Source organism: Bacillus rossius, chromosome 14, assembly GCF_032445375.1.
Source record: "Bacillus rossius redtenbacheri isolate Brsri chromosome 14, Brsri_v3, whole genome shotgun sequence".
Classification (NCBI taxonomy): domain Eukaryota; kingdom Metazoa; phylum Arthropoda; class Insecta; order Phasmatodea; family Bacillidae; genus Bacillus; species Bacillus rossius.
In genome coordinates, this window is record NC_086341.1 from 40495197 (window position 1) to 40520283 (window position 25087).

At 41.4% G+C, this 25087-nt stretch overlaps 1 protein-coding gene and 1 long non-coding RNA gene across 2 annotated transcripts; both read right to left on the minus strand.

Annotated features, from left to right (window-relative positions):
- Positions 1 to 3807: 3807 nt before the first annotated feature.
- Positions 3808 to 10465, minus strand: LOC134538781 (uncharacterized PE-PGRS family protein PE_PGRS36-like). Its single transcript, XM_063380273.1, has 11 exons — positions 10310 to 10465; positions 9985 to 10179; positions 9659 to 9817; positions 9333 to 9491; positions 9007 to 9165; positions 8681 to 8839; positions 8355 to 8513; positions 8029 to 8187; positions 7703 to 7861; positions 7377 to 7535; positions 3808 to 4146 (listed from the first exon to the last, which is right to left on the minus strand). Exons 1-11 carry the CDS (start codon positions 10463 to 10465, stop codon positions 3808 to 3810), a joined length of 1962 nt encoding a protein of 653 aa, XP_063236343.1.
- An 81-nt stretch (positions 10466 to 10546) lies between these two features.
- Positions 10547 to 15239, minus strand: LOC134539091 (uncharacterized). Its single transcript, XR_010076261.1, has 3 exons — positions 15169 to 15239; positions 13461 to 13554; positions 10547 to 10657 (listed from the first exon to the last, which is right to left on the minus strand). It is a non-coding gene; the product is annotated as an uncharacterized LOC134539091 (long non-coding RNA).
- Between the last annotated feature and the right edge of the window lie 9848 nt (positions 15240 to 25087).

The following is a 25087-nucleotide window of genomic DNA, read 5'->3' on the forward strand; positions in this document are numbered from 1 at the left end:
TGATATAATTTACCCACAAGACTTCTTAAAAATATGTCTAAAATAAGATAAAATAAAATAAAACTTTCTTATTATAAAAGTACAAATACACGGTCAGCTAAATTTAAATTTATTGTATTACTCCAGCCACCAAAAGTATTTTCTTTACACTTTTATTTACTATAAAAAAGTTCTGGTTGCGCCCTTTGAAAATTTTTAATATTACTATGTATTCATAGAGATACCGTTAACAAAATAATGTAGGTAAATATAATTTTTAAATCAAAACAAAATAGGTTTTATTGTGTTCACATGTAGTACATTCAAAGTTTGAGTTTTGTATGGATACATTTCCTAGAAAAGAAAACAAGTTATTATTTTATTGAGGCATAGCTACTGATCATGCTGCCAGGAGATATGTCACGGCATAAATTTTCTTGTAAATTTCTTTAAAGATCACATCTTAGTCAGTTCTACTTAAAAACGTGAAGCATAATTTACAATAAGTTATAAAATTGTGTGGATGCAGCCTGGAAGGTGAATGAGGTCACAGATTGGTGGTTGAATAATTGGTGTTCTTGTTTCATCAACCGTGTTGGGGAACGGAGATCACAGGAAGCGTCGTCGAAGGTACTTTGAGGAATGTAGGCCCATTAAAAATTAGTTATAGGTAGGGACCAGAAAAATTCGTGGGTTCAATGACCGCTAGGATGGACTCCACAGTTCTACGTACACTCGGTCAAATGTCACCCACTCATTGGCTGCTGTCTTTTGTAACGTCCCTGAGTAGAAGTCCTGTGATTCTTTACAGGTTTGGTTGAATGTCTCTCATTGGCCCAGAGCCCTCCAGATGAGTCATGAGCCAATAGCGGAAGCAGCATTGGGACACAACTGTTCGAATTTTAGCATATCGCGAAATGAATCCGCGATTTTTTCCGGTCTCTAGTTATAGGCTATTTAGAGGCCAGATGTTAGATGCTAGTTAGTTTTAGGCAATGAAGGAGAGGATACATATACTGCTGAAGAGTTAACGAATATTAAGTATTTTAATTCTATATATATAATTAAAACATAAACAATATATTTTAGTGAAAATTATTAATTAAATGGAATCTTATTTTTCTTTTTAATCCCAGTTGCTTGGTCCTGTTTGATGTAAGCATAAGAAGGTTTTTTATAACCTTAGCTAAAACCATAAATGTAAACTAAAAATTATGTGAAGAACATGTTTAAAGTTGCATTATTAAATGCAAAACGACCTTATCTTCATTGTACTTAGTATTGTCCTAGATATGGTACTGATGATAATAAATTTGTAATAACTGCAGTAACTCATAAGTGTATATATTTTTTGGCAAGCCACTTTCAAGGTTGTATAAAAATAAGGGAATCAAAAATTTCTTGGGATGAGTGTGTTGTTACATATAGGCAAGGTATGTGAAGTTACAGATTGCTTACTAATAATCAAGTACGTCCTTTGTTTCTAGCAGGTTTGTTGGACGTTCAGACGTTCGGTCATATGTCTTCGAGGGTATGTTTTTCTTTTAAGAGTGTAAGTCCAGGCAGTTTTAGTATAAGGCATGTATTCAGGAAAAGAAAGTGACAGCTGAGGAAAGGGCGATCCTGCTTACAACAGTAGTGGCAGTGTACAGACATATTTGATATACGTCGACGTAAGTCTGTTTTACGTTTGAGAGTGAGGGATACGTTGGAGTTGGCTAGTGGCATGTGAAAAATAGTAAATCTTGAAGACGGAAGAGATGATCTTGCTATCGTGTTTAGGTGTCCAACTCCCCCTGGCAGAAATACAATGTGCAGAGCTTCAGGAAAAAAAACATAGTGATTTTAAAACTCCTGAAGATAAAAGAATGGGATCTGTTTGTGAAAAGCATTTAAGAATGCTCTGAGGCCCGAAAAGTATTTTAGAATCTGGATTAAGTTTTTAAATTGTATATTTAGAAGAGTTCAAAAGGCTAAAAAGGTTTTCTTTTGAGACTAAGTTTAAGGCATTAAACAACCGGTAATTTTTCTTGAAAGCCCTTAAGGGCCTTTCTCACAGCTTACGTTCAAAACTAAAATTTTACAATTGTCCTATGCATGACGAAAAGACTGCGTGCCAGTTCATAGCCTTGCGCTTTATCACAGCTTACGTTCAAAACTCAAATTTTACAATTGTCCTATGCATGACGAAAATACTGCGTGCCAGTTCATAGCCTTGCGCTTAGAGGCTATACTGTGATAGAAGCATAAGCGAGCGTCGCACTTATCATCACACCTCATTAACACAGGTACAATCCTTACTAGGCTAGACTATAATCCTTTTAGAAAATGGTTTGACTTTAGAGATTTTGGTTTCAGTTAAGTTTAGCTATAGTCATCTGTGTTCACCATTTCGGAAGGCGTGCAATGATGCCACTCGATGGCAGAAGACTTGACGATCCTGTTTCCAAAAACCATGTTTAGGTACAAACTTTCCTGTAGTCATCTCCGTGTGCCGTCTCCAAGAGTGTGGAATCAGGACAAGTCGTCTAGAAGCTTGTACTCGTAAGTACAGTTAAATCTGGGCGAAACAATTAAAAGTTACAGTTTATTGGAGACGATTTGGTGAATTTGCTTCTGGCAGCAAGTGTTGATACTCGCAGGTTTTTTAAAAGTATCTTCTATATTTTCTTAATATGGAACTCTTACAGAGCGTGTAATATGTTAATTACGCGAGGGTACAATTGGACAACGGATTATTTGGGTATCATGCTTCAAGCTGCTACTTTGAAGGACAGCTGTTTCTGGTAGTGTCTACGAAGGTTTATTTTAATTTAAATATCAAAGAGAACAGTTTTTGATGGTTAAAAGATTTGAGTTATTACACTTAGGAAAAAAAAAGTTCGGCCACAATTTGACGGTTGAAGAGGAAGTGATCCTGCTTCGAGCATTCAGGGACAGATGCTTCTGGTGGAATCTTCAAAGGTATATTTTACTTTAAAAATCTAGAGGAACAGTTTGACCTGTTTAAGAGGTTTGTATTGTCACATCAAGGAAAAGCAAGTGAGAGGCTTTTAATTGATGGCTGAAGAGTTAGCCATCCTGCTTGAAGCAACCACGTTGAGGGACAGATGCTTCTGGTAGCATCTTCGAGAGTCTATTTTACTTTAAGTATCCAAGGGAACTGTTTGAGCTTGTGGTGATTTATGTTGCAAAACATAGGAAAAGCAAGAGAGAGGCTACGGTTTGACGGTTTCAGAGGAATTGAAACCTGCTTCAAAAAGTCACATTGAGGGACAGATTCTTCTGGTAGCGTCTTCAAAGGTCTATTCTACTTTAAAAATCTAGAGAAACAGTTTGAGCTAGTTAAGATATTTGAGTTGTAACACCAAGGAGGCTAAAGCTTGATGGTTTAAGAGGTAGTGATCCTGATTCACGTTGATTGACATTTTCTTCTGGTGGAGTCTTCGAAAGTCCATGTTATTTATAGATGCAGGGTAACAGTTTGAGATGGCTAAAAGGTTGGTGTTGTCACGTCCAGGGAAGGCCAGACAGAGGCTACAGTTTGACAGTTTAAGAGGAAGTGGTCCTGCTTTACGTTGGTGGACATTTTATTCTGGAGTGGAGTCTTCGAAAGTCCATGTTATTTATAGATGTAAGGTAACAGTTAGAGATTGCTAAGAGGTTGGTGCAAGACAGAGGCTACAGCTTGACGGTTTAAGAGGAAGGGATCCTGCTTGAAGTTTATGGACATTTTCTTCTGGAGTGGAGTCTTCGAAAGTCCATTATTATTCATAGATGCAGGGTAACAGTTAGAGATGGGCTAAGAGGTTGGTGCAGCTACAGAGGCTACAGCTTGACGGTCGAGGTGTTGGCGACCCTGCTGCCGGAAGCCGTGTTGAGGTACAGCCGCTCGGGGAAGCCCCCTCCTCCTCCCCCTCCTCCTCGGGCGCCGAGCTGGAAGGGACCCGCACCCAGGTCGCTGCTCGCCGGGCCGTAGAAGCCGACGGAAGGCGCCGCCTGGCCGCCTAGCGCCGCCTGGCCGCCTAGCGCCCCGGGGAAGGGCGGGAACCCGCCGGCGGAGACGTCGGGGCGCTGCGCCGCCTGCTGGCCCGTAGCGGCAGCCACGCCCAGCGCGGGCAACTGGCGCTGCTGGAAGAAGAACCCCTGAGGGCCCAGCTGTCCGGCCTGCGCAGCGGCAGTGGACACTTCTTCATTTAATTATTATTTATTAATGTCTTGAGATGACTACCAACAGCGATGAGCCGAGGTGGTAGCCACCGTACATAAAAACAAACAAACACAAAAAATGACAATTAACAAATACAAAACAAAATGAATTATAACAATGACACTGACAACAGACACACAATCTGAAGTTATAGGGGAGACCGGGGTAAGTTGGCGAACGGGGTAAGATGACGAATCGTATGTAACTAATCCAGAAACACAGATAGAAGGTTGGCGCACCTGTGACCTTTTGTGTCACCATCTGCACCTACTAGGCAGGTGCAGCGGAATTTTCCAGTCAGTTTGAATGTGGCAGTTTTGAGAGGCAGTCTGTTTCGTGAGCCATTGTTGTAATATTGAAGGTACGTATGTTAAGCTATTACGAGAAAAGAGTCCATTTGTTTTAAATGTTTATATATGTAAAATGAAATGCTGACTTTTGGGAGTATTTTAGTGTATAGATTTTTGAAGAAAATTTGTTAATGTTGTTCATGATTTTGGTAAAGCAAAAATACGGCTGCTGGGGCAAGTTGACGGGGGCAATATGACGAATTCGTCATCTTGCCCCTGCAATCGTCAACTTGCCATAGGTAATGACAGTGTGAGCATTATTTTGTATTATATGTGTTATTTAAACCAATGATGTACAGATATGACGAACATTTAAGTAAAATAAAAATAATAATGAAATTATAAAATATTATAAATAGTTCCTGTGTTAATAGTCGTAACAATTTTGTTTGATTTTTTGTAGATGCCTAGGCATATTATAAGCGGAAAACGGAAAGGAGGCGTTGGAGTGACGAAGAGATAGATAGAAGAAGCAGAATGAAGAGAAGAAAAATGAAAGAAAAACTAAGAAAACTGAAAAACAAAGCTCTGATCATTCTGTAGCAAAACCATGAAGCCTAAATAGCGTTTCTTGCCCTGCATGTGAAGAATTTTACGTGGAACCTCCAAATGAAGACTGGATTCAGTGTTCCACATGTTCTGAGTGGTGGCACGAAAACTTTTCCAATTATGAAGTCAAGGAATTATATCAAAGTCGTTCAAATATGTTATAATATATCTTCTTTACATCCTGCACGTTGTTTAGTGTAGGATATCTATAAAACTATTGTTTACTTTGTCCATAAATATATATATTTTGGTTTCGTCATCTTACCCCAATAGGTTCGTCAACTTACCCTACTCCTGGGGCAAGATGACGAATGTGCTAACTAATTGGTTTCTTGTCAATAACTTCGGAACTACGCAAAGTAATACAACCTTTTTACATATTAAGGTAGAAATTAGTATGTACTTCGTATTGGTACCAAATTAGATATTATATATGCTTATTTATCTGTTAAAGGCCATTTCAAAGCTTAACATCGTCAACTTGCCCCGGTCTCCCCTACCTAGTGTGAATAATTGAAACATAAAGTAAAAGATGATACAAAAGGAAATGTATTGCATTACAATACCGTGGTTATATACTACATGTAACTAAGGTAAGTACAGAACATATAATATTAACTACTAGCCTTTGCAAGGCCTCCGTCACTTTGTTTGAAGTACCACACAAAGCATCTCTATATCTCTACATACATCTATATCTCTTTATATATCTCTCTATACCTCTATACATGAACACTAGCCAAACACGTCCACGTTTCGCTGTGGCTCAGTCTGACAAGGGGACCACCAAGTATGGTACAAACGGATTTTAATGGGTCTTGTATATGTTGTGGAGGGAGGCCCCCAGAGTACTATAAGCTAAAAGGATTTTGTCCAATGCGCCTTAGTTTTCGCGAAAATGGCGGTTAAAATTTTATACGAACGTTTCAGACCGGTACATTTTCTGTCGCGCCAGGCGAGCCAGCCTAGCCTAGTTAGTAAGGCTCTTGCTTTGTGTTTATTGTTATTATGTAGGCTACTCTCTAGCATGTAAGTAACTTAGGTCTAATTCTTATTTATTTTCTATTTACCTTCTACTTACCTTTTTTCCTTACCTTTATGGTATTACTTACCTGTTGTTGCGGGCCTCTTGGTCCTTAATTTTAATTATTCTTGTTGGGTTTCTTATTATATTTCGTTACTTACCTTTTCGTGCTACTAATTTGGCCCCATGAGTGACCACTAACTTTTCCCATCTGTAAGCAAGATGGCGACCTGGTTTTTAATTTTTCTTCCCGACCCTCCAAGTTTCTTTAAGTTATTATTGTCGTTTTTTGTTTAATTTCTGTTCCCTTTTTGTTTGCTGTACTCTGGGTTTATTGTACTTTTTCCGAGAAATTTTAGTGGTGTTATTTTGTACTGTTGTGTTGTTTTTTTAATTGTAATTTGTATTTATTTTAAGCACGAAAGAGCAGAGTTAGCTGGAGCGTGCTCTTTATTTGCTGTAATGTTCGTTTGTAATGTGTATTTATGTGTTTGTAAAATCAATATAAATCTAAAATCTAAATCTTGCCTAGCAGCCGGCCGGTCAGGGTTCGCTTCTTGTTCATAGAATTTTTTTTTATTATTTCATAATTTTAGCATGTGACTCATAATTGCCCATGAGAGAAGCATTCACACTTGCAAAGATTGCCCGTTGCGCTTTATTGATAGTACAGTGAGTGCAAGGAGTATTGGAAACCGAAGCCGTTTGAACTCGAACGCAATGTCGGTCGGAATGAGTGGTATTCGTGGGAAGTAGTAAGTCTTCGCCTTTATGAGGTCCAATCAAAATTGTTTGCTTCAATTAGATTGTTTGTAATACCAATCTTATGGCATTACATAACTTTGACTGACTGATGTTTCGGAGTAAAGTAATTTGCTAGCCAATTTTCAAATTCAGAATTTCTGACGGTAATACGGTATCATCAAGTGAATTAAGAAATTCCGTGGGAAAATGTATTACTTCACTGTGGTTTATCACGGATACAATGGATTTTAATGTCACTGTTTCACCTGCGATTCTGTTTAGAATGATACGTTTACGTCGACAGTTTTAGCCGCTAGAATGGCTCTTCTACTTAACCAAGTGATTTCGATAATTTGCTTCAATACTTTGGGAATATTTTTCTATTAATTCTTCTTTTGAATTCACGATATTGAAAAAAAAAATTAACTAAGTAGTGATTTTTCCTGATTATGGATTTGTAGGTACATTGCCGTTACCGACCTCAAGTACTTGTCTTGAAGGAGATGGTCCCCGGACCTACCTGGGTGTTGAGCTGCGGGCCCAGCTGGCCGAACTGCGGGAAGTTGAGGAAGGCAGCTCCGCCCCCGGCGGGGAGGGGCGAGTTTCCGCTGTTGCCCCCCAGGTACGCCAGGCCCCCAGACCCGGGGTAGCAGCTCCCCCAAGGAGATGGTCCCATGACCTACCTGGGTGTTGAGCTGCGGGCCCAGCTGGCCGAACTGCGGGAAGTTGAGGAAGGCAGCTCCGCCCCCGGCGGGGAGGGGCGAGTTGCCGCTGTTGCCCCCCAGGTACGCGAGGCCCCCAGACCCGGGGTAGCAGCTCCCCCAAGGAGATGGTCCCATGACCTACCTGGGTGTTGAGCTGCGGGCCCAGCTGGCCGAACTGCGGGAAGTTGAGGAAGGCAGCTCCGCCCCCGGCGGGGAGGGGCGAGTTGCCGCTGTTGCCCCCCAGGTACGCCAGGCCCCCAGACCCGGGGTAGCAGCTCCCCCAAGGAGATGGTCCCATGACCTACCTGGGTGTTGAGCTGCGGGCCCAGCTGGCCGAACTGCGGGAAGTTGAGGAAGGCGGAGCCCACCCCGGCGGGGAGGGGCGAGTTGCCGCTGTTGCCCCCCAGGTACGCGAGGCCCCCAGACCCGGGGTAGCAGCTCCCCCATGGAGATGGTCCCATGACCTACCTGGGTGTTGAGCTGCGGGCCCAGCTGGCCGAACTGCGGGAAGTTGAGGAAGGCAGCTCCGCCCCCGGCGGGGAGGGGCGAGTTGCCGCTGTTGCCCCCCCGGTACGCCAGGCCCCCAGACCCGGGGTAGCAGCTCCCCCAAGGAGATGGTCCCATGACCTACCTGGGTGTTGAGCTGCGGGCCCAGCTGGCCGAACTGCGGGAAGTTGAGGAAGGCAGCTCCGCCCCCGGCGGGGAGGGGCGAGTTGCCGCTGTTGCCCCCCAGGTACGCCAGGCCCCCAGACCCGGGGTAGCAGCTCCCCCAAGGAGATGGTCCCCGGACCTACCTGGGTGTTGAGCTGCGGGCCCAGCTGGCCGAACTGCGGGAAGTTGAGGAAGGCAGCACCGCCCCCGGCGGGGAGGGGCGAGTTGCCGCTGTTGCCCCCCAGGTACGCGAGGCCCCCAGACCCGGGGTAGCAGCTCCCCCAAGGAGATGGTCCCATGACCTACCTGGGTGTTGAGCTGCGGGCCCAGCTGGCCGAACTGCGGGAAGTTGAGGAAGGCAGCTCCGCCCCCGGCGGGGAGGGGCGAGTTGCCGCTGTTGCCCCCCAGGTACGCGAGGCCCCCAGACCCGGGGTAGCAGCTCCCCCATGGAGATGGTCCCATTACCTACCTGGGTGTTGAGCTGCGGGCCCAGCTGGCCGAACTGCGGGAAGTTGAGGAAGGCAGCTCCGCCCCCGGCGGGGAGGGGCGAGTTGCCGCTGTTGCCCCCCAGGTACGCGAGGCCCCCAGACCCGGGGTAGCAGCTCCCCCAAGGAGATGGTCCCATGACCTACCTGGGTGTTGAGCTGCGGGCCCAGCTGGCCGAACTGCGGGAAGTTGAGGAAGGCAGCTCCACCCCCGGCGGGGAGGGGCGAGTTGCCGCTGTTGCCCCCCAGGTACGCGAGGCCCCCAGACCCGGGGTAGCAGCTCCCCCAAGGAGATGGTCCCATGACCTACCTGGGTGTTGAGCTGCGGGCCCAGCTGGCCGAACTGCGGGAAGTTGAGGAAGGCAGCTCCGCCCCCGGCGGGGAGGGGCGAGTTGCCGCTGTTGCCCCCCAGGTACGCCAGGCCCCCAGACCCGGGGTAGCAGCTCCCCCAAGGAGATGGTCCCATGACCTACCTGGGTGTTGAGCTGCGGGCCCAGCTGGCCGAACTGCGGGAAGTTGAGGAAGGCAGCTCCGCCCCCGGCGGGGAGGGGCGAGTTGCCGCTGTTGCCCCCCAGGTACGCCAGGCCCCCAGACCCGGGGTAGCAGCTCCCCCAAGGAGATGGTCCCATGGCCTACCTGGGTGTTGAGCTGCGGGCCCAGCTGGCCGAACTGCGGGAAGTTGAGGAAGGCAGCTCCGCCCCCGGCGGGGAGGGGCGAGTTGCCGCTGTTGCCCCCCAGGTACGCCAGGCCCCCAGACCCGGGGTAGCAGCTCCCCCAAGGAGATGGTCCCATGACCTACCTGGGTGTTGAGCTGCGGGCCCAGCTGGCCGAACTGCGGGAAGTTGAGGAAGGCAGCTCCGCCCCCGGCGGGGAGGGGCGAGTTGCCGCTGTTGCCCCCCAGGTACGCGAGGCCCCCAGACCCGGGGTAGCAGCTCCCCCATGGAGATGGTCCCATGACCTACCTGGGTGTTGAGCTGCGGGCCCAGCTGGCCGAACTGCGGGAAGTTGAGGAAGGCAGCTCCGCCCCCGGCGGGGAGGGGCGAGTTGCCGCTGTTGCCCCCCAGGTACGCGAGGCCCCCAGACCCGGGGTAGCAGCTCCCCCATGGAGATGGTCCCATGACCTACCTGGGTGTTGAGCTGCGGGCCCAGCTGGCCGAACTGCGGGAAGTTGAGGAAGGCAGCTCCGCCCCCGGCGGGGAGGGGCGAGTTGCCGCTGTTGCCCCCCAGGTACGCGAGGCCCCCAGACCCGGGGTAGCAGCTCCCCCATGGAGATGGTCCCATGACCTACCTGGGTGTTGAGCTGCGGGCCCAGCTGGCCGAACTGCGGGAAGTTGAGGAAGGCAGCTCCGCCCCCGGCGGGGAGGGGCGAGTTGCCGCTGTTGCCCCCCAGGTACGCGAGGCCCCCAGACCAGGGTAGCAGCTGCCCCAAGGAGATGGTCCCATGACCTACCTGGGTGTTGAGCTGCGGGCCCAGCTGGCCGAACTGCGCGAAGTTGAGGAAGGCAGCTCCGCCCCCGGCGGGGAGGGGCGAGTTGCCGCTGTTGCCCCCCAGGTACGCGAGGCCCCCAGACCCGGGGTAGCAGCTCCCCCATGGAGATGGTCCCATGACCTACCTGGGTGTTGAGCTGCGGGCCCAGCTGGCCGAACTGCGGGAAGTTGAGGAAGGCAGCTCCGCCCCCGGCGGGGAGGGGCGAGTTGCCGCTGTTGCCCCCCAGGTACGCCAGGCCCCCAGACCCGGGGTAGCAGCTCCCCCAAGGAGATGGTCCCATGACCTACCTGGGTGTTGAGCTGCGGGCCCAGCTGGCCGAACTGCGGGAAGTTGAGGAAGGCAGCTCCGCCCCCGGCGGGGAGGGGCGAGTTGCCGCTGTTGCCCCCCAGGTACGCCAGGCCCCCAGACCCGGGGAAGAACCCCGGCGGGCCGAAGCCCCCGAACTGGTTGGTCCCGGGACCTGCCTGGCCCGCTGCGACAAACAAGTGATGTTAGCCTCCTGCGGTAGTGATCTCGTGAGTGGATCTCGGACGAACGGAAACACGTAACAACGGCGCTTCCGTGCGTGGATGTCTCAGTAGTAGAGACCTGAAAAATTCGCGGTTTCATTTCGTGTCATGCTAAAATTAAAATAATTATACCTTATTGCTGCTTATGTCATTGGTTCACTGTTAATCTGGAGGACTGAGGGCCAATTAGAGACCCTCACTCGCAGAAGTGTCGAATCACAGGACACCCAGTCGAGACGACTCACAAGTCAGCAGCCAATAAACAGTTGGCATTTGCCCGAGTGTGTAGAGGATATTGGAGTCTATCCTGGAGGTCGTTGAACCCGCGAATTTTTCCGGTCTCTGATCAGTAGTTTAGAAAAGATGGTGCACTCGCGTGTTTAATCCGTATATGTTGCTTTCGTGAACATCGCAAATAGGTATTAAACAATAATGTTTTAAAATAGTACTCTTTTCATTTACTACTTTATGTTGCAATTTAAAATTAAAAATAAAGTTTGACGTTTTTAAAATGTGTTTAATCTTGGCATTACAATCCATAGCTTACATTGAAAAGTTTAGCTAGCGGATTGTTATTTATACTGTAGAAATAAAACAAATTTTTACCCTGAACATATTTGACGCAATAAAATATTTACTGTTAAATCTTAAATTTTGAATCACATCAATAAGTTTTTTTTGTTTGAAGGAAGTATTTACTGACATATTTCAGACGTTTAAGGAACAACAAATCTTCAAACACATACATAATGTTAAAATATGTTTTAAAAACGTTTTAAGTAAAAGTTTCATTCTAAAGAATACTGCGTTACTTTACGCGTTTAAGTTTCTTATTATAAGCGTATTTGCAACACAATACATGCATTTTTAAAGTCTTTTTTACCTTTATCGGAGCCATTTCATAATAAAGTTTACAGTCTATATAATCAAATGATTTAATATTCGACGTAGCTGCTCCAACAGCGAATTATAGTGGTGGGTGCGGAAACTACGTGTGATTTAATTTCCAGAAATCTAGTTGAAAACACAATTTGCGTATACTTATCACTAGGGGCAGGCATTTTTCGCGAAAAGGTCTGAACACTAATTTGACTGCAACAAGGTATACCCGCACCTGTGGTTTCTTCCTTGTGATTGGCGGCCGTCTGCGAGAGAAGTCGTCGTCTTATTTGACCGAGCCACTCAGGACGCGTTTACTTCCGCACTGAATCACTGCGATTGGTGTTGTTACAATCGATATGTACCTGGGAGAATCTCACCCAATCACGAAACACAGACGATGTTACAGTGTTTTAACTTTCATCTAGTCCCGAAATCTTTTCGCGAAATCTGCGTGCCCCTACATATCACGCTCGGCATTCTTCTGAAAAATTCTACGTTATATTTCGTGTCTGAGTTTCGTAATATAGGTGTATTTGTAACATAAGAACACATGTATTTGCTCGTTACCGAGGTTACATGTTACACATCACTGGCGAGTACTGTAAGACTGGTTTAGGTACATGTGGTTACATGGAGGGATAGGAACTTAAATATGCAACATTTCACATTTTTAAGGGCATAAAGATTTTGTGACTTGAGTGTTTTCCAAAAATTGGCTTTGTTAAAGCATAATTTATTATTTAGTAGAATGCCTGAAGTCAAAAGAGACTGGCTGCTAAAAAGATATTTATTTCCGTGAATTCACTGGCTTTTAGAATTAAATTAATTTTTAGGATAGGCTGAAAATTTCATAATACAATAAATTAACACGTTTGGGTGTTTAAAGATATGTCGTGTAATTTCTGCTTAAACTAGAGTCACGTTTTATTATTGAAATAAAAAAAAATGGTAAAAGCTTGAAAACTTTGAAAATATAATGGCGTATTTGGGTTCCTATACCTCAACAATGGGCTATTAGTAGAGACCGGAAAAATTCACGGATTCCTTTCGCGATAGGCTAGAATCCAAAAACGTTTGCCTTTTTACCGCATCAGCTTTTGGGTAACAGTTTATCTGAATGACACTCGGCCAATGAAAAACCTTAAACAAAAGAAGTATCGAATCACTAGCGTCCCAGTTAACAGGTATCACGAGTCAGTAGCCAATGAGCAGATGTCATTTTCCCGCATGCATAGAGGATCATGGAGTCTGTCCTACAGGTAATTGAAATCGCGAATTTTTCCGGTCTCTAGTTATTACTGTAATTAAAATATTTTATATATCAAGAAATACAAAGTTTAACTAGTACGACAAAAAAAATCACCGTAACTAAAATAGCATTCAAGTGATCCAAAAGAAAAGAAGAATATAAATATTTTTTCATTATAAATGGGACACTTCAACCGGTGATAATTAAGATCAAGATAACATTTCTCATAAACGTTCGTTAGGATTTATTTTGCATGTGTATGTAGACCACATTTAACAAAGTAGCAACTGTGAGATCATATGCTTGGAACCGAACTAAGTGACCAAAGATTTGGTTCTTTCAGTTTATGAGTTAATATTATGAGCAATATGTGTCTGATGACTGTGGACGTAGGTCAACAAATAACCACTGTACACGTTTATTACTTTGAACACTAGAAACTGTTGGAATTAGTAACACCAGAGCTGCTTTACATCTTAATGAGTATTTTCCTGTGTTCAGTTCACCGGTTCACATACATATATCTTATAGAGAGTGTAACCACTCTAGCTTATAGCAGTAGTTTAAATTGAGATCATGCATAGTCCAAGTCTTTTTTGTATCGTGAATAAAAAATAATTATTGGAAATTCTTACCTCCAGGTCCATTGTTTGTGTTAGGTGTCACGATTTGACTCTCGACGTTTTTCAGTAGTAGTGAACAGGTGCAGAATAAAATCAACGAAACAACCTGTAAAATCAAGAAAATCCAATATCAGGTGAACCAGTTTATACTTTCATTTGATGTATCCCAAATAATTTACTATAAAAGGTATGCACAAGATATTTTACGATATTTATACAAATAAAAAGAAACTCGTATTTAATTAAATGATAAAAATTATTAACATTCGATAAAGGATTAGTATCATGAAAACTGGACAAAAATCAGGATGTTCCTATTCAAGGCTACAGAACCGATCTCAGTTACTCAGCCGATAAAAGTGCAACCATCGAAAACAAATAGCGTGTGTTTCTTTATTTTGTTAAGGCTTTCTTGCTCACTCGGCTAATGCCGTTAATTATTGCGAGCTTATTTATAAACTTGGTTTCAAATCATTACCATACAGCGTGTGCGAGGAAACGTGTTGGGGCTTAAGTGCGACATTAAGGTCAGACATTTCGAGTCACCCTTGGATAAGGTTTGTCCCTTTAGAGTTCAATCTTATTGACACTAAACACGTTTTTTTTAGATTTTTTAAATAGCTAAAATTTCCCAAAATAAAAGTAAATTTTTCCATACTTTAGACAAAATTACATTTTAAAATCTACATTTTGAACTTTTTCATGCAGAACCGATAAAAAGAATTAACTGGATTATTTAAATGATAATTAAATGTTAAAAACAGATTATACTGGCTGCTACAAGACATCGTTTCAAGTTACTTCAGATAACATTTCTGTTGAATTTCTTATCATTTAAATATTCTTTATATGGTAAGCAATTTGATTGGCAAACAGCAATAGCTCTAGCAATATGAAAGCTCATTTGTAGGGCCATGCATATTTCGCGAAAAGATTCCGAGATCTGATATAAGTTAAAAAACACTGTAGCATCGTCTATGTTTCGTGATTGGGCGAGTTTGTTTTCAGGCACAAGTCGATTGCTAAACCACCAATCACAGCTATTGAGCGTGGAAGCAAAAAGCACCCTGAGAGGCTCGGTCAAACAAGGCAACGACTTCTCTCGCCGACGGCCGCCAATCACATGGAAGAAACCGCTGGTGCGAGTATACCTTGTCGCAATCTAGTAGGCGTTCAGATTTATTCGCGAAAATTGCCTGACCCTAATTATTAGATCAGAATTGTCTGAACACTCCCCGTTATGACTTTGGGCCAATCAACTATCATCCAGCAGTAAATTGACTGAATTACGTAGAACCATTATAAAAGGGGAGGTTCAAAAGAAATAAACCATCCGATAAGAAAGCTCATTTGTAGAGACCTGTAAAATTCGCGATTTCAAATCCCTAAAGGATAGACTCCATGATCCTCTATGCACTCGTGCAAATTACATCTGCTGATTGGTTACCGACTCGTAACACCTGTTGACTGGAATGATAGTGATTCGCTAATTCTTCTGTTAAAGATTTTTCATTGGCCCAGAGTCCTTCAGATAAACTGTGGCCCAATCACTGAAGCAAAATAATGTGAAAAGTATTTGGACTCTTACCTATCGCGAAATGGATCCGCGAATTTTACAGGTCTCTACTCATTTGAGTTAAGTGTACATAGGACTATGAACTTTAGCCTGACGCCAAATGAGTGAAGGAAATCTCCTGGTCTCTGGCAGGAGAGGTCGTACCCGCGGCGATGCCATGATGGACGTGTGCGGCTGGACTCTGCTCGGTACCTGGCGACGAGCAATGATGCCTGGGGACTGTGAGACACGTGACTAGGGGGACCCCGTTATATCTGGGAGCCCGTCCTGCAGACCCCACCCCCGTGGACGGCGCCATTCTTCCAGCGGTCAGCCTCCAGTGAGCACCGCTTCCGCCCCCGGAGTTGCCCCACCTTCCTGCTTGTCCGCGCGCGACACACTTCTTCCCCTGTCGCACCTCCGTCCGCCGCTGGACGTCCACCCGCACCCCCGCAGGTACACCCGGTCCTCCGTAGGGAGCCTCGCGCCGGAGAGACCAATATTAAGGGACCGGAAAAATTCGCGTATTCAATGACCTGCAGGCTAGACTCCACGATCCTGTGCGTACTCGGGCAAACGTCCAGCTGTTCATTGGCCACTGACTTGTGAGGTGTCTAAAATGGGTGACTTGTGATTCGTATAGGGACCGGAAAACTTCGCGGGTTCAATGACCTGCAGGATGAACTCCATAGTTCTACGTACACTCGGTCAAATGCCATCCACTCATTGGCTGCTGTCTTGTGAGACGTTCCAGCGTAGCAGCCTGTGATTCGATAAAGCTTTGGTCGGGTGTTTCTCATTGGCCCAGAGTCATCCAGGTGAGTTGTGAACCAATATCAGAGGCAGCACTGAGGTGCAACGATTTGTATTTTAGCCTATCGCGAAATGAATTCGCGAATTTTTGCGGTCTCTACCTGTAGGATATACTCCATGATCGTCTACGCACGCGGGAAAATTACATCTGCTCATTGGCTACTGACTCGTATCGCCTGTTAAGGGGCCCGCCTCGTCAGGGGCGTATGTGTGTTAGTGAGGCGGGGTGATAAGCGCGACGCTCGCTGGTGCTTCCAGCGCGGTATAGCCTCTAAGCGCAAGTCTCTGAACTGGCGCGCATTCGTCTCGTCGTCACAGGATAACTGTGAAATTTGAGCGGTGACCATAACATTATATGGCGAAGAAATGAAGATAAAGGTGTTATGCAAGCCCCTTAAGTGATTTCAAGAATCTGTACTAATTCTTTTATGCCTAAAAATTACTCTGAAAACACGCGTTTTAGGCATTTTAACGCTTCTAAAAATACAGTTTAAAAACATGATCCAAAATTAAAAGTACTTTTCGGGCCTCAGCGAATTCTTAAATGCTTTTCGTAAACATACCCCACTCGGATATGTTGGGTAGTTTTGAAATCGCGTTGTTTTTCCTGAAGCTCTGCACACCGTATGTGTGCCCAGGTAGGCGAGCCCCTTAACTGGGACGCTAGTGATTCGATACTTCTTCTGTTAAATTTTTTTCATTGGTCAAGCATCATTCAGATAAACTGTGGCCCAATCACTGATGCAGTAAAAAGGCAAACTTTTTGGATTCTAGACTATCACGAAATGAATCCGCGAATTTTTCAGGTCTCTGCCAATATTGTACTCACTGTGAACGTGATTTTTGACGTGACAACGTCTAATAAATCGAAGAACGCTGGCTGCACGCACGAAAAAGTGTCCCGTTATGCACATTTTTCCGTTACGCTGTGTACCGTTACGTTCATTGTTCCGTTACACTGTTGGCGAGTGCAGTAATAATAGGTTATGTTACAGTTGACTAAAAAATTATAATGATTCATTTAATTGATGATTGATAGTTGATTACAGTTTATTTATATGAAAACTTGTTCATAATAATTATTATATTTAAACTTTATAGCTAAACGCCAATTTTTAAAATTAATTACAAGTCATCTACACGTGAACTATTTGTCGACTGTTTATAAAGTGAAGTGAAAAGTTAATGTGGTTTTCATTGATTATTGCAACAACAATTTCGACAATAAAGTTTAATTATTCTTGCATTTTAAAAATCTGATTACTAGTATTATTTCAAGTATTTATTCTTTTATTATTAAAATAAAAATGATTCAATTTTATTCATAAAAGTATGCAATCATTTCATCAATGTTTTGTTATGACGTTGTCACGTTAACCTTTCGTCCGTAAACCGTCTTTTCAGACAACCAATATTTTTTTTTGTTTTGTAAATATACCTGAAATAATCATCCAAAATTACAGATATTATTTTTAATTTTTGTATAAATTCGTACAAAAAATCTTTTACGATTCTTGCCCCGGGCATTTATGCTTTGTGTTGTCCCAGGATCTGCATTAGTTAAAGTAATATATAACCTGTTCCCCAAAGGGCTTCCCATTATTAACTGTGCACAATATAGAGCATAATAAAACAAAATATATTCTAATATTTTTGTATTCGTATATAATTTCCGTGGTTAAATAAATGTACGTCTGTATAAAATTCCTTCGTTACCGCTACAATTAATATTAAGCACGTACTGTTTCCTGAAACGTGTAATATATATGCAGAAATAACAAAAGCAATGAGTTGTACAAATTTTCTATGTTTTTCTTGTATTATTACAAGATATTTCCTTGCAACAGGTTTGTAAAGGAATATTTTGTATAAGTACAAACATTTTTTTTTCTAGTTGGAAGGCAAGTGATCCGGCGTTCAACCGTAGTGATCCTAAGGCACAAGTTTGTCAGTACAGATGAATAGTTAGTGCCTACCTTTTCCAACATGGCGCCCATGAAAAAAAGAGTAAACTTGTATAAATAATATTCAAAACATCAATTTCAATAAACTTGTCAAGCCCTACCTAGGGACCGGAAAAATTCGCGGATTCAATGACCTCTAGGATAGCCTCCATTATCCTCTGCACTTCTCAAGCAAACACGCGTGTTCATTGGGTACTAAATTGTGAGGCGTCTCCACTGGGTAGCTTGTGATTCGACGCTTCTTTGGTCGATAGTCTCTCAGAGCTCCAGTTAAACTGCGAGCCGATAGCAGAACCAGCAGAACTGTTCACATGTTTCCAGTAGCGGCCGGTATTAAAGAGCACAAGTGCACGTGCACACCCAGTTTTCTACAGAACATTTATTTATTTTGTAGAGTTATAAGTTCCTTTTTATATACTTTTACCAGTGGCAGCTACCAGAGTTACACTCGTCGCTTTGTTTGCATCTGTCACGGACATCTGTTTTTATTTTTTCGATTGCGGCGATACGGCAACGCTGTAGTGTTCACAATGGATCTGTGCACGAAGCGCGCTGCCTGCATGCCTGCCTCGGTCCTTTTGCGCATGCGCACGAAGGAATTACGTCACTTCCTACGGGACATTCAACACTGGACGAGTGCACGACTCTGGTGTGCTCGTGATTGTCTCGTTGCTCATTGATGGAGTTCCAAATTTCAGCACGCACAGCAGCACTGATCAGAGAAGTAAGTTATAACTTATGAATCAGCCCGGTAGATGCCAGTATTGTCCACTCCAATACTATCACCCCTAACCAAACAAACTTTTCGTGTTCAGTTTTTTACGTCCAGTAGAAACAAGTATTTGCGTGTGGTTTAATGCGAGCGTAAATATCTTTTATTGTGACTGTGCGTTTGTAAAATATTTTTCTGTGCCTTACGCAGGACAACATTTTTCTGAGGTAGCTATATTATAAAGTTTCCCTTAAACCCAGCCACAAATTTGAAAAATCAAGAACATCAAACATAATTTTTTATTATTTATGTGAGGCTTGATCGGCGATCTACCATTTTGAATTACAATTTAAAATCTCTTAAAAAACAACTAGTCTGCTCAATAAGCTTCGTTGTGATAATTCGGGCTACAATTACAGACATGAGTTTGTGTAATAAACGAAATATAATTTTCACGACTTCAAGATAAGCAGTAACTGCTACGGTGCCGCACCAACACAGATAATCTGACACCAAAACAGGCTTCAAGAACGCAGTAAGGTAGGAGGTCTTTTTTTTATGAGTGCATATGTGTTAGCATGTGTGTATGTATGAGTGTGTGAACACCCATAATTTAACATCACCGGCCGCTACTGCATGTTTCAATTTCAGCCTATCACGAAATGAAACCGCAAATTTTTCCGGTCTCTACCTATTGCCAAAGTTATCTTCTATTTCTGAGGAAACAGCGTAAGGACATCACAATTGACTTGTCATTTGAGTTGCGAAACTTTAATGTAGTCAGCAGCGAATTAACAGTTGACCACGTTTTAGAGTCACCTAAGAGTCTATCAATCACGCAAAAACTATTAATTATTGCACTATCCCGTTTAAAATAAAAAAAAGTAAATGAGATAAAATTGTTATTAATTTTTTGAAAAAAATTTATTGAAATTTTTTTTTTTAGTTTAGACTTCATTAAATATAGGTTTTTATTAAAAAAATCTGTGGTACCTGGATCTCAACAGTTATATAAATATTTTTAACTAAGAATGTACATATTAAATAATCACTTAGTAAAATATTATAACGAAATAATGTTAATTTAGAACAAAATAAAATTTTTTGTCACTCTGTTGATAGGACATCTAACATAAATAAAGAAAGACCGGATTAAGATTGTTAAATTATATTCACTTACAATGTATAAGATATGTGAAATAGTCTATATATTAGTTATACAAGATGTGCATATTTCAAACGTACATATGCGACGGGACATTATTTTTCCAACGCATCTTTAACATTTTAACCAATGTAAGCTAAACAGGCAGACAGTAAGTCTCTGGTTTAATAATAAAATATTATTTTCCTTACGAAAATATAAATTTTTGCAAAAAAAAAAATCATTTATAGCCATGTAGTTTAGAATTTTTTTTGAGTTGTTTTCCATTTTACCGATTACAAACAAACTCACAATATCTTCTGATATATTAGTGTAGATATTGATTTTGAAAAATTTAGACACATCAGAAATTAGCACCAATATCGATTCTTCGAAACAGGCACTCATTGTTTTTATGAAAAATAAACCTTTTACCTTATCCCTGATAACCAACACTGAAAAATTAGGAGTAACTAATTGATCACAAGCACACTGGCGCTGTTATGGCACATTGAAGGCGCGCATTGAAAAAACTTGGTGCATAGCAAGTAGTGCTTTATGACTTGCTCCAATATTGCATGGAGAGTTACAGTGATTATGCTTAGGTGGACGAGAACAACATATATACACAGTATATATTCGGACTTTTCAATGAAGAATGTACTCAAATAAACAGAGAGCTCCTTTTAGTCTTAAAATCTGGGTCCCCTTAGAAATTACACTATACTCATACTTACTTATGTAATCCATTATGAACAATGTAAAACGCACGTACTGGTACAAGGAAAAGGAATGCGTTTACTGAACACTAAACCAGTTTTTAAATGTTTTATCACTGCTCTGCGATATTTTCGTGAGTTCACGATCAATCTATGCTAGCTCAAGCCTTTTAAGATATGAAAATCCATGGATGATTAGCAACTAGCTTTCTTCGTTAATTTAAACTGAACATTTTTTTTGCAAGAATAAAAGTACAAATATTTCAAAAAAAATTTCGGAAAGTATCAATATTATTTGTAATGCGAAACTTTAAAATCAGTACACCAGACCGAAGAATTTTAAACCTAATTATTTTGATATTTGGGCTTTTGAGAAAAATAAGTAAAATTGATTATGCATATATAAGAAATAATTTTGGTTTCTTAAATCGTTAAATAGTTTTTTTTTCAGTCTAGTTTTAACTCCCTGTGTTTATTTTGTGCCCGGAAACCAGTTAGAAAAATTCGCATTATTTTGTTTACGAACGTTGAATCAGAATTACACTTTCCGTAATTTATTTCCAGCGAAATATAAATATCTGATAAATAAAACCAAAAGCCTACAAAAACCGTTATAGAAGTTAAGATTTTATGGTCTGTTAAATATTCGCGGCTTTGGATAAGCTGGGAGCCTTCTGCGGTGTCTCTGACATCCGGGGCGTGTTGACTCACCGGGCCTGCGAGCGAAAGTATAAGAGAAAAGAAGTTTTCCCTGAAATGTTTACCCGAGCTTCGCCTGAAACTCCCTTCGTCTACGGTAACCTGCTTGTCTGGCTGCGTGCTACTCCCGCTTTTAAAACAACTGCTACCTTCTTTCGCGTCAACAGTGCTGGCACAGCTAGCTGGCACGCAAAGTGCACTGTAAATATCTCAGGTAAATTGAACAGAAATATTCATGTTAAATTACACATATTTGAAAAAAAAATTTACGTGACAACGTCTAATAAATCGATGAACGCTGGCTGCACGCACGAAAAAGGATGACCCATTGTCCCGTTACGCACATTGTCCTGTTACGCTTTGTCACGTTACGCTCATTGTAAGCTTGCGCCGCATCTATCTCTGTTTCACTCGATTGGAACAACCATCGATTTGACTTTTTCGAGGCACATTAAACTTGAATCACTCCCATTCGTTTACTACTTTTCCTATTATCGTCCTATCCTTAACAGAATAACACAGATTGGAAGAAGTTAAATAGCAAACACGTATAAAAGTTAAAGTTAAAATAACCTGCTCGTTAAAGTAATAAACATATTTGAATTAATGAGTGCAAATAAAATTAAATTTATCAATTAAATTGTAGATTTAATTTCACTCCTTCTTTGTATCCATACAAAATAGTGTTAATCCAATAAAAATGATTCAATTTTATTCATAAAAGTAGGCAATCATTTCATCAATGTTTTGTTATGACGTTGTCACGTTAAACTATCGTCCGTAAACCGACTTTACAGACAACCAATTTTTTTTGGCACTCACATGCCAACAACTATGTCACTACAAAAAAAAAGTGCTCGCAGTTAACGCTGGGTTCAGATTTTTACCGGGGTATTTATTATTTGGGTAAATATGTATTGTACGGATTAGCGCCAAAAAAATCGTACAAATATGAAATAACTTTCATTAAATGCTCTTTTACGTCCTCTTTTCAGAACCGCCTGCGGAGATTAAAAATTCCAATTACTTTTGGAGATATCGCCGTTCTTATTTTGCAATACAAGCCCTATGTAATCATTCAACAGACGCCATTTTATATTTTGCCGTGTGTGCGTGAATGCATAAATAACAGAAATTTTCCATTAGGTAAGGTTAGTTACATGATAAATACTTCAAAATAAACGGAAATTAAAAATAATATCAATTAATTTTACTTGTATAGTTTTAAGTATTTATAATGTAACTGACCTGACCTAACAAAACGGGACAAAGGTAGATTAGGTCAGGTCAGCTACAGTATAAATACTTTGAAACTGAACGGACATTAAAAATAATAAAAATTAATTTTAATGGTTGTTTAGTTTTAAAGTATTTATAATGTAGCTGACCTGACCTAACAAACCGGGAAAAAGGATGAACAGTAGGAACTCACGTAATTTTCTTTTTACGTGATGTAGTCGTTCAACTACGTCGCGAAAAAAAAAAATCATACTTTTAAACAAGCAACAATGGGAACGCGGGAAGCCTACGATTCACTCATCCTTCTGGACATACCCGAATACTCACGTTGGCAATCCTTCTTTTAACAGACGAGAGGCAAACGCCCGATCGTGCATCTTCGGTTTTTTTTTGTTTATTGTAAATAAATATGCAACTCATGAAAACTAATGGTCAATTAGGTTATGTTAGCTACATTATAAATACTTGAAAACATTGTGGATGGTTGATTTGGTTAGGATAGCTACATTAAACATACTGTGAAATCATGTAAACTGTTTCCTAGCGCTGGATAGCTACATATTAAAAAGTTATTGGCTAAGCAACCATAAAATGATTTTACAGTTTTTTTAATGTAGCTATACTTACCTAATATAACCAACCATCCACAATGTTTTAAAGTATTTTTAATTACTTCTTGCTAATTTTAAGAAAAGAAGGCTTGCCAACGTGAGTATTCGGGTATGTCCAGAAGGACGTGTGAATCGTAGGTTTCCCGCTGAGGGACGCATCAGTGCACAGCATGAAAATTAAAAAATTCCATATCTCCTAAAGTATTTGGAATTTCTGATCTCCGCCGGGTTTACTGAAAAGAGGAAGTTAAAGAGCACAGAATAAAGGTATTTTCGGATTTTTAAATTTTTTTTTTAAAAAATCGCCAAAAAATGAATATTAAAAAATTCCATATCTCCAAAAGTAATTGGAATTTTTTATCTCCGCAGGCGGTTCTGAAAAGAGGACGTAAGATAGCATATAATTAAAGTTATTTCATATTTGTACGATTTTTTTTGGCGCTAATCCGTACAATACATATTTACCATTATTTGTGCTCTCCTAGTACCTGCAATTGTTATAGTCATTGTAAACCTTTTTTAAATAGTATTAACTGCGCGATTTTGGTTAAACAAATACGAATGTGAAGAAATTAAAAAAAACTTTTGGATACAAGATGGCGTCTTTGATTTATATTTCTTGCCGGTTAACTAATTTCAATCGATTGGTTTTTGACGTGACAACGTCTAATAAATCGATCAACGCCAGCTGCACGCACGACAAAGTGTCCCGTAACACACATTGTCCCACTACGATGTGTCCCGTTACGCTCATTGTACGCTTGCGCCGCATCTCTCTTCCACTCGATTGGAACAACCATCGATTTGACTTTTCAATCATCTTTTCGTCGTTTGAATTATTAATATTATGTAATTTAACGATCATCCACCGATTTTCAGCACAATCGGTACGGTTCTTTAAAAGTAATGTTGAATATTCAAATACGTTTTTAACCAACAATGGTGTTTTACAGTTACACATAATAATTCTAATTACACCCGGGATCTTTTGCACAATGTTTTAAAAAATATTGTAACACATTATAAATAAGTTTGGTGTATTTGGGATGCGTATTTGTTATAAAATCGTATTATAAAAACGAATTAATATTATCCCCCCTACGGTGCTTCCATCTACGGTGACGGACGCGAACCGAACGGATCGCCCTATCTATCGATTTCCGCGGCGACCAGGCACTCTTTAATACATATTTTTCTTTGTTTATCGCAAGGGGCGTTATTATTAATAAATTATAAATAAAATTTCGTGCCCGGGGCCACAATTGCATATCATTTTGAGCACTGGAATACATAAAAACGTAAAATAATCTCGACGAATTTTAATCTCGGCCACAGCGCACCACGAGCATCTGGGTTGGAGATTAAAGCCGAAATTCTTTCTTAAACTTACTAATACTTATTTTATTAACTGCAAGGGCATTTTAATTAAATTCTAGGTTTAATTTCACAACGAACAAACTTCGTCGTTAAATGTATAATTGCGATAAAGCGTAAAACATTCTCGACGATCTTGAAGTTAGTATAAACATGGCGGACAACTAGCAGCCGACAATATATTTTAAATTTCCCGCCTACCACTATAAGGAATAAACATGGCGGATTACATACGTTTTTAAAACTTCCACAACACAAAACAAAATTTTTATAATCATATAGCTATACAACATCTGAAATTATTATTTCCAAGATGGCCTCGTGGCCGCGCGATTAGCATCACTCAATCCAAAGATTGATGGATCGAATCCCCGCTGCCGCGATACCTCCCATTTTTGTACTTGTAAAAATAAATACGGCGCGTGCGACACTACAAAAGTAATTAATATATTTGAATTAATGAATGCAAATAAAAGTAAATTTGTCAATTAAATTGTAGATTTCATTTCACTCCTTTGTATCTATACAAAATAGTGATAATTCAATAAAAATGATTCAATTTTATTCATAAAAGTATGCAGAGGTAGATTTTATCATACAAAAGATAGAAAAATTAAAAAAAATTACTTCCTCAAAGAATAACATGTTTTTAATGCCTAAATGGTTTGGTTGCAAAAACCTATTATGGCTGTCTCAGGCCGAATTGGATATTTCATTTTCTTCTAGATCAATCATTTCATCAATGTTTTGTTATGACGTCACGTTAAACTATCGTCCGTAAACCAACTATACAGACAACCTATTTTTTT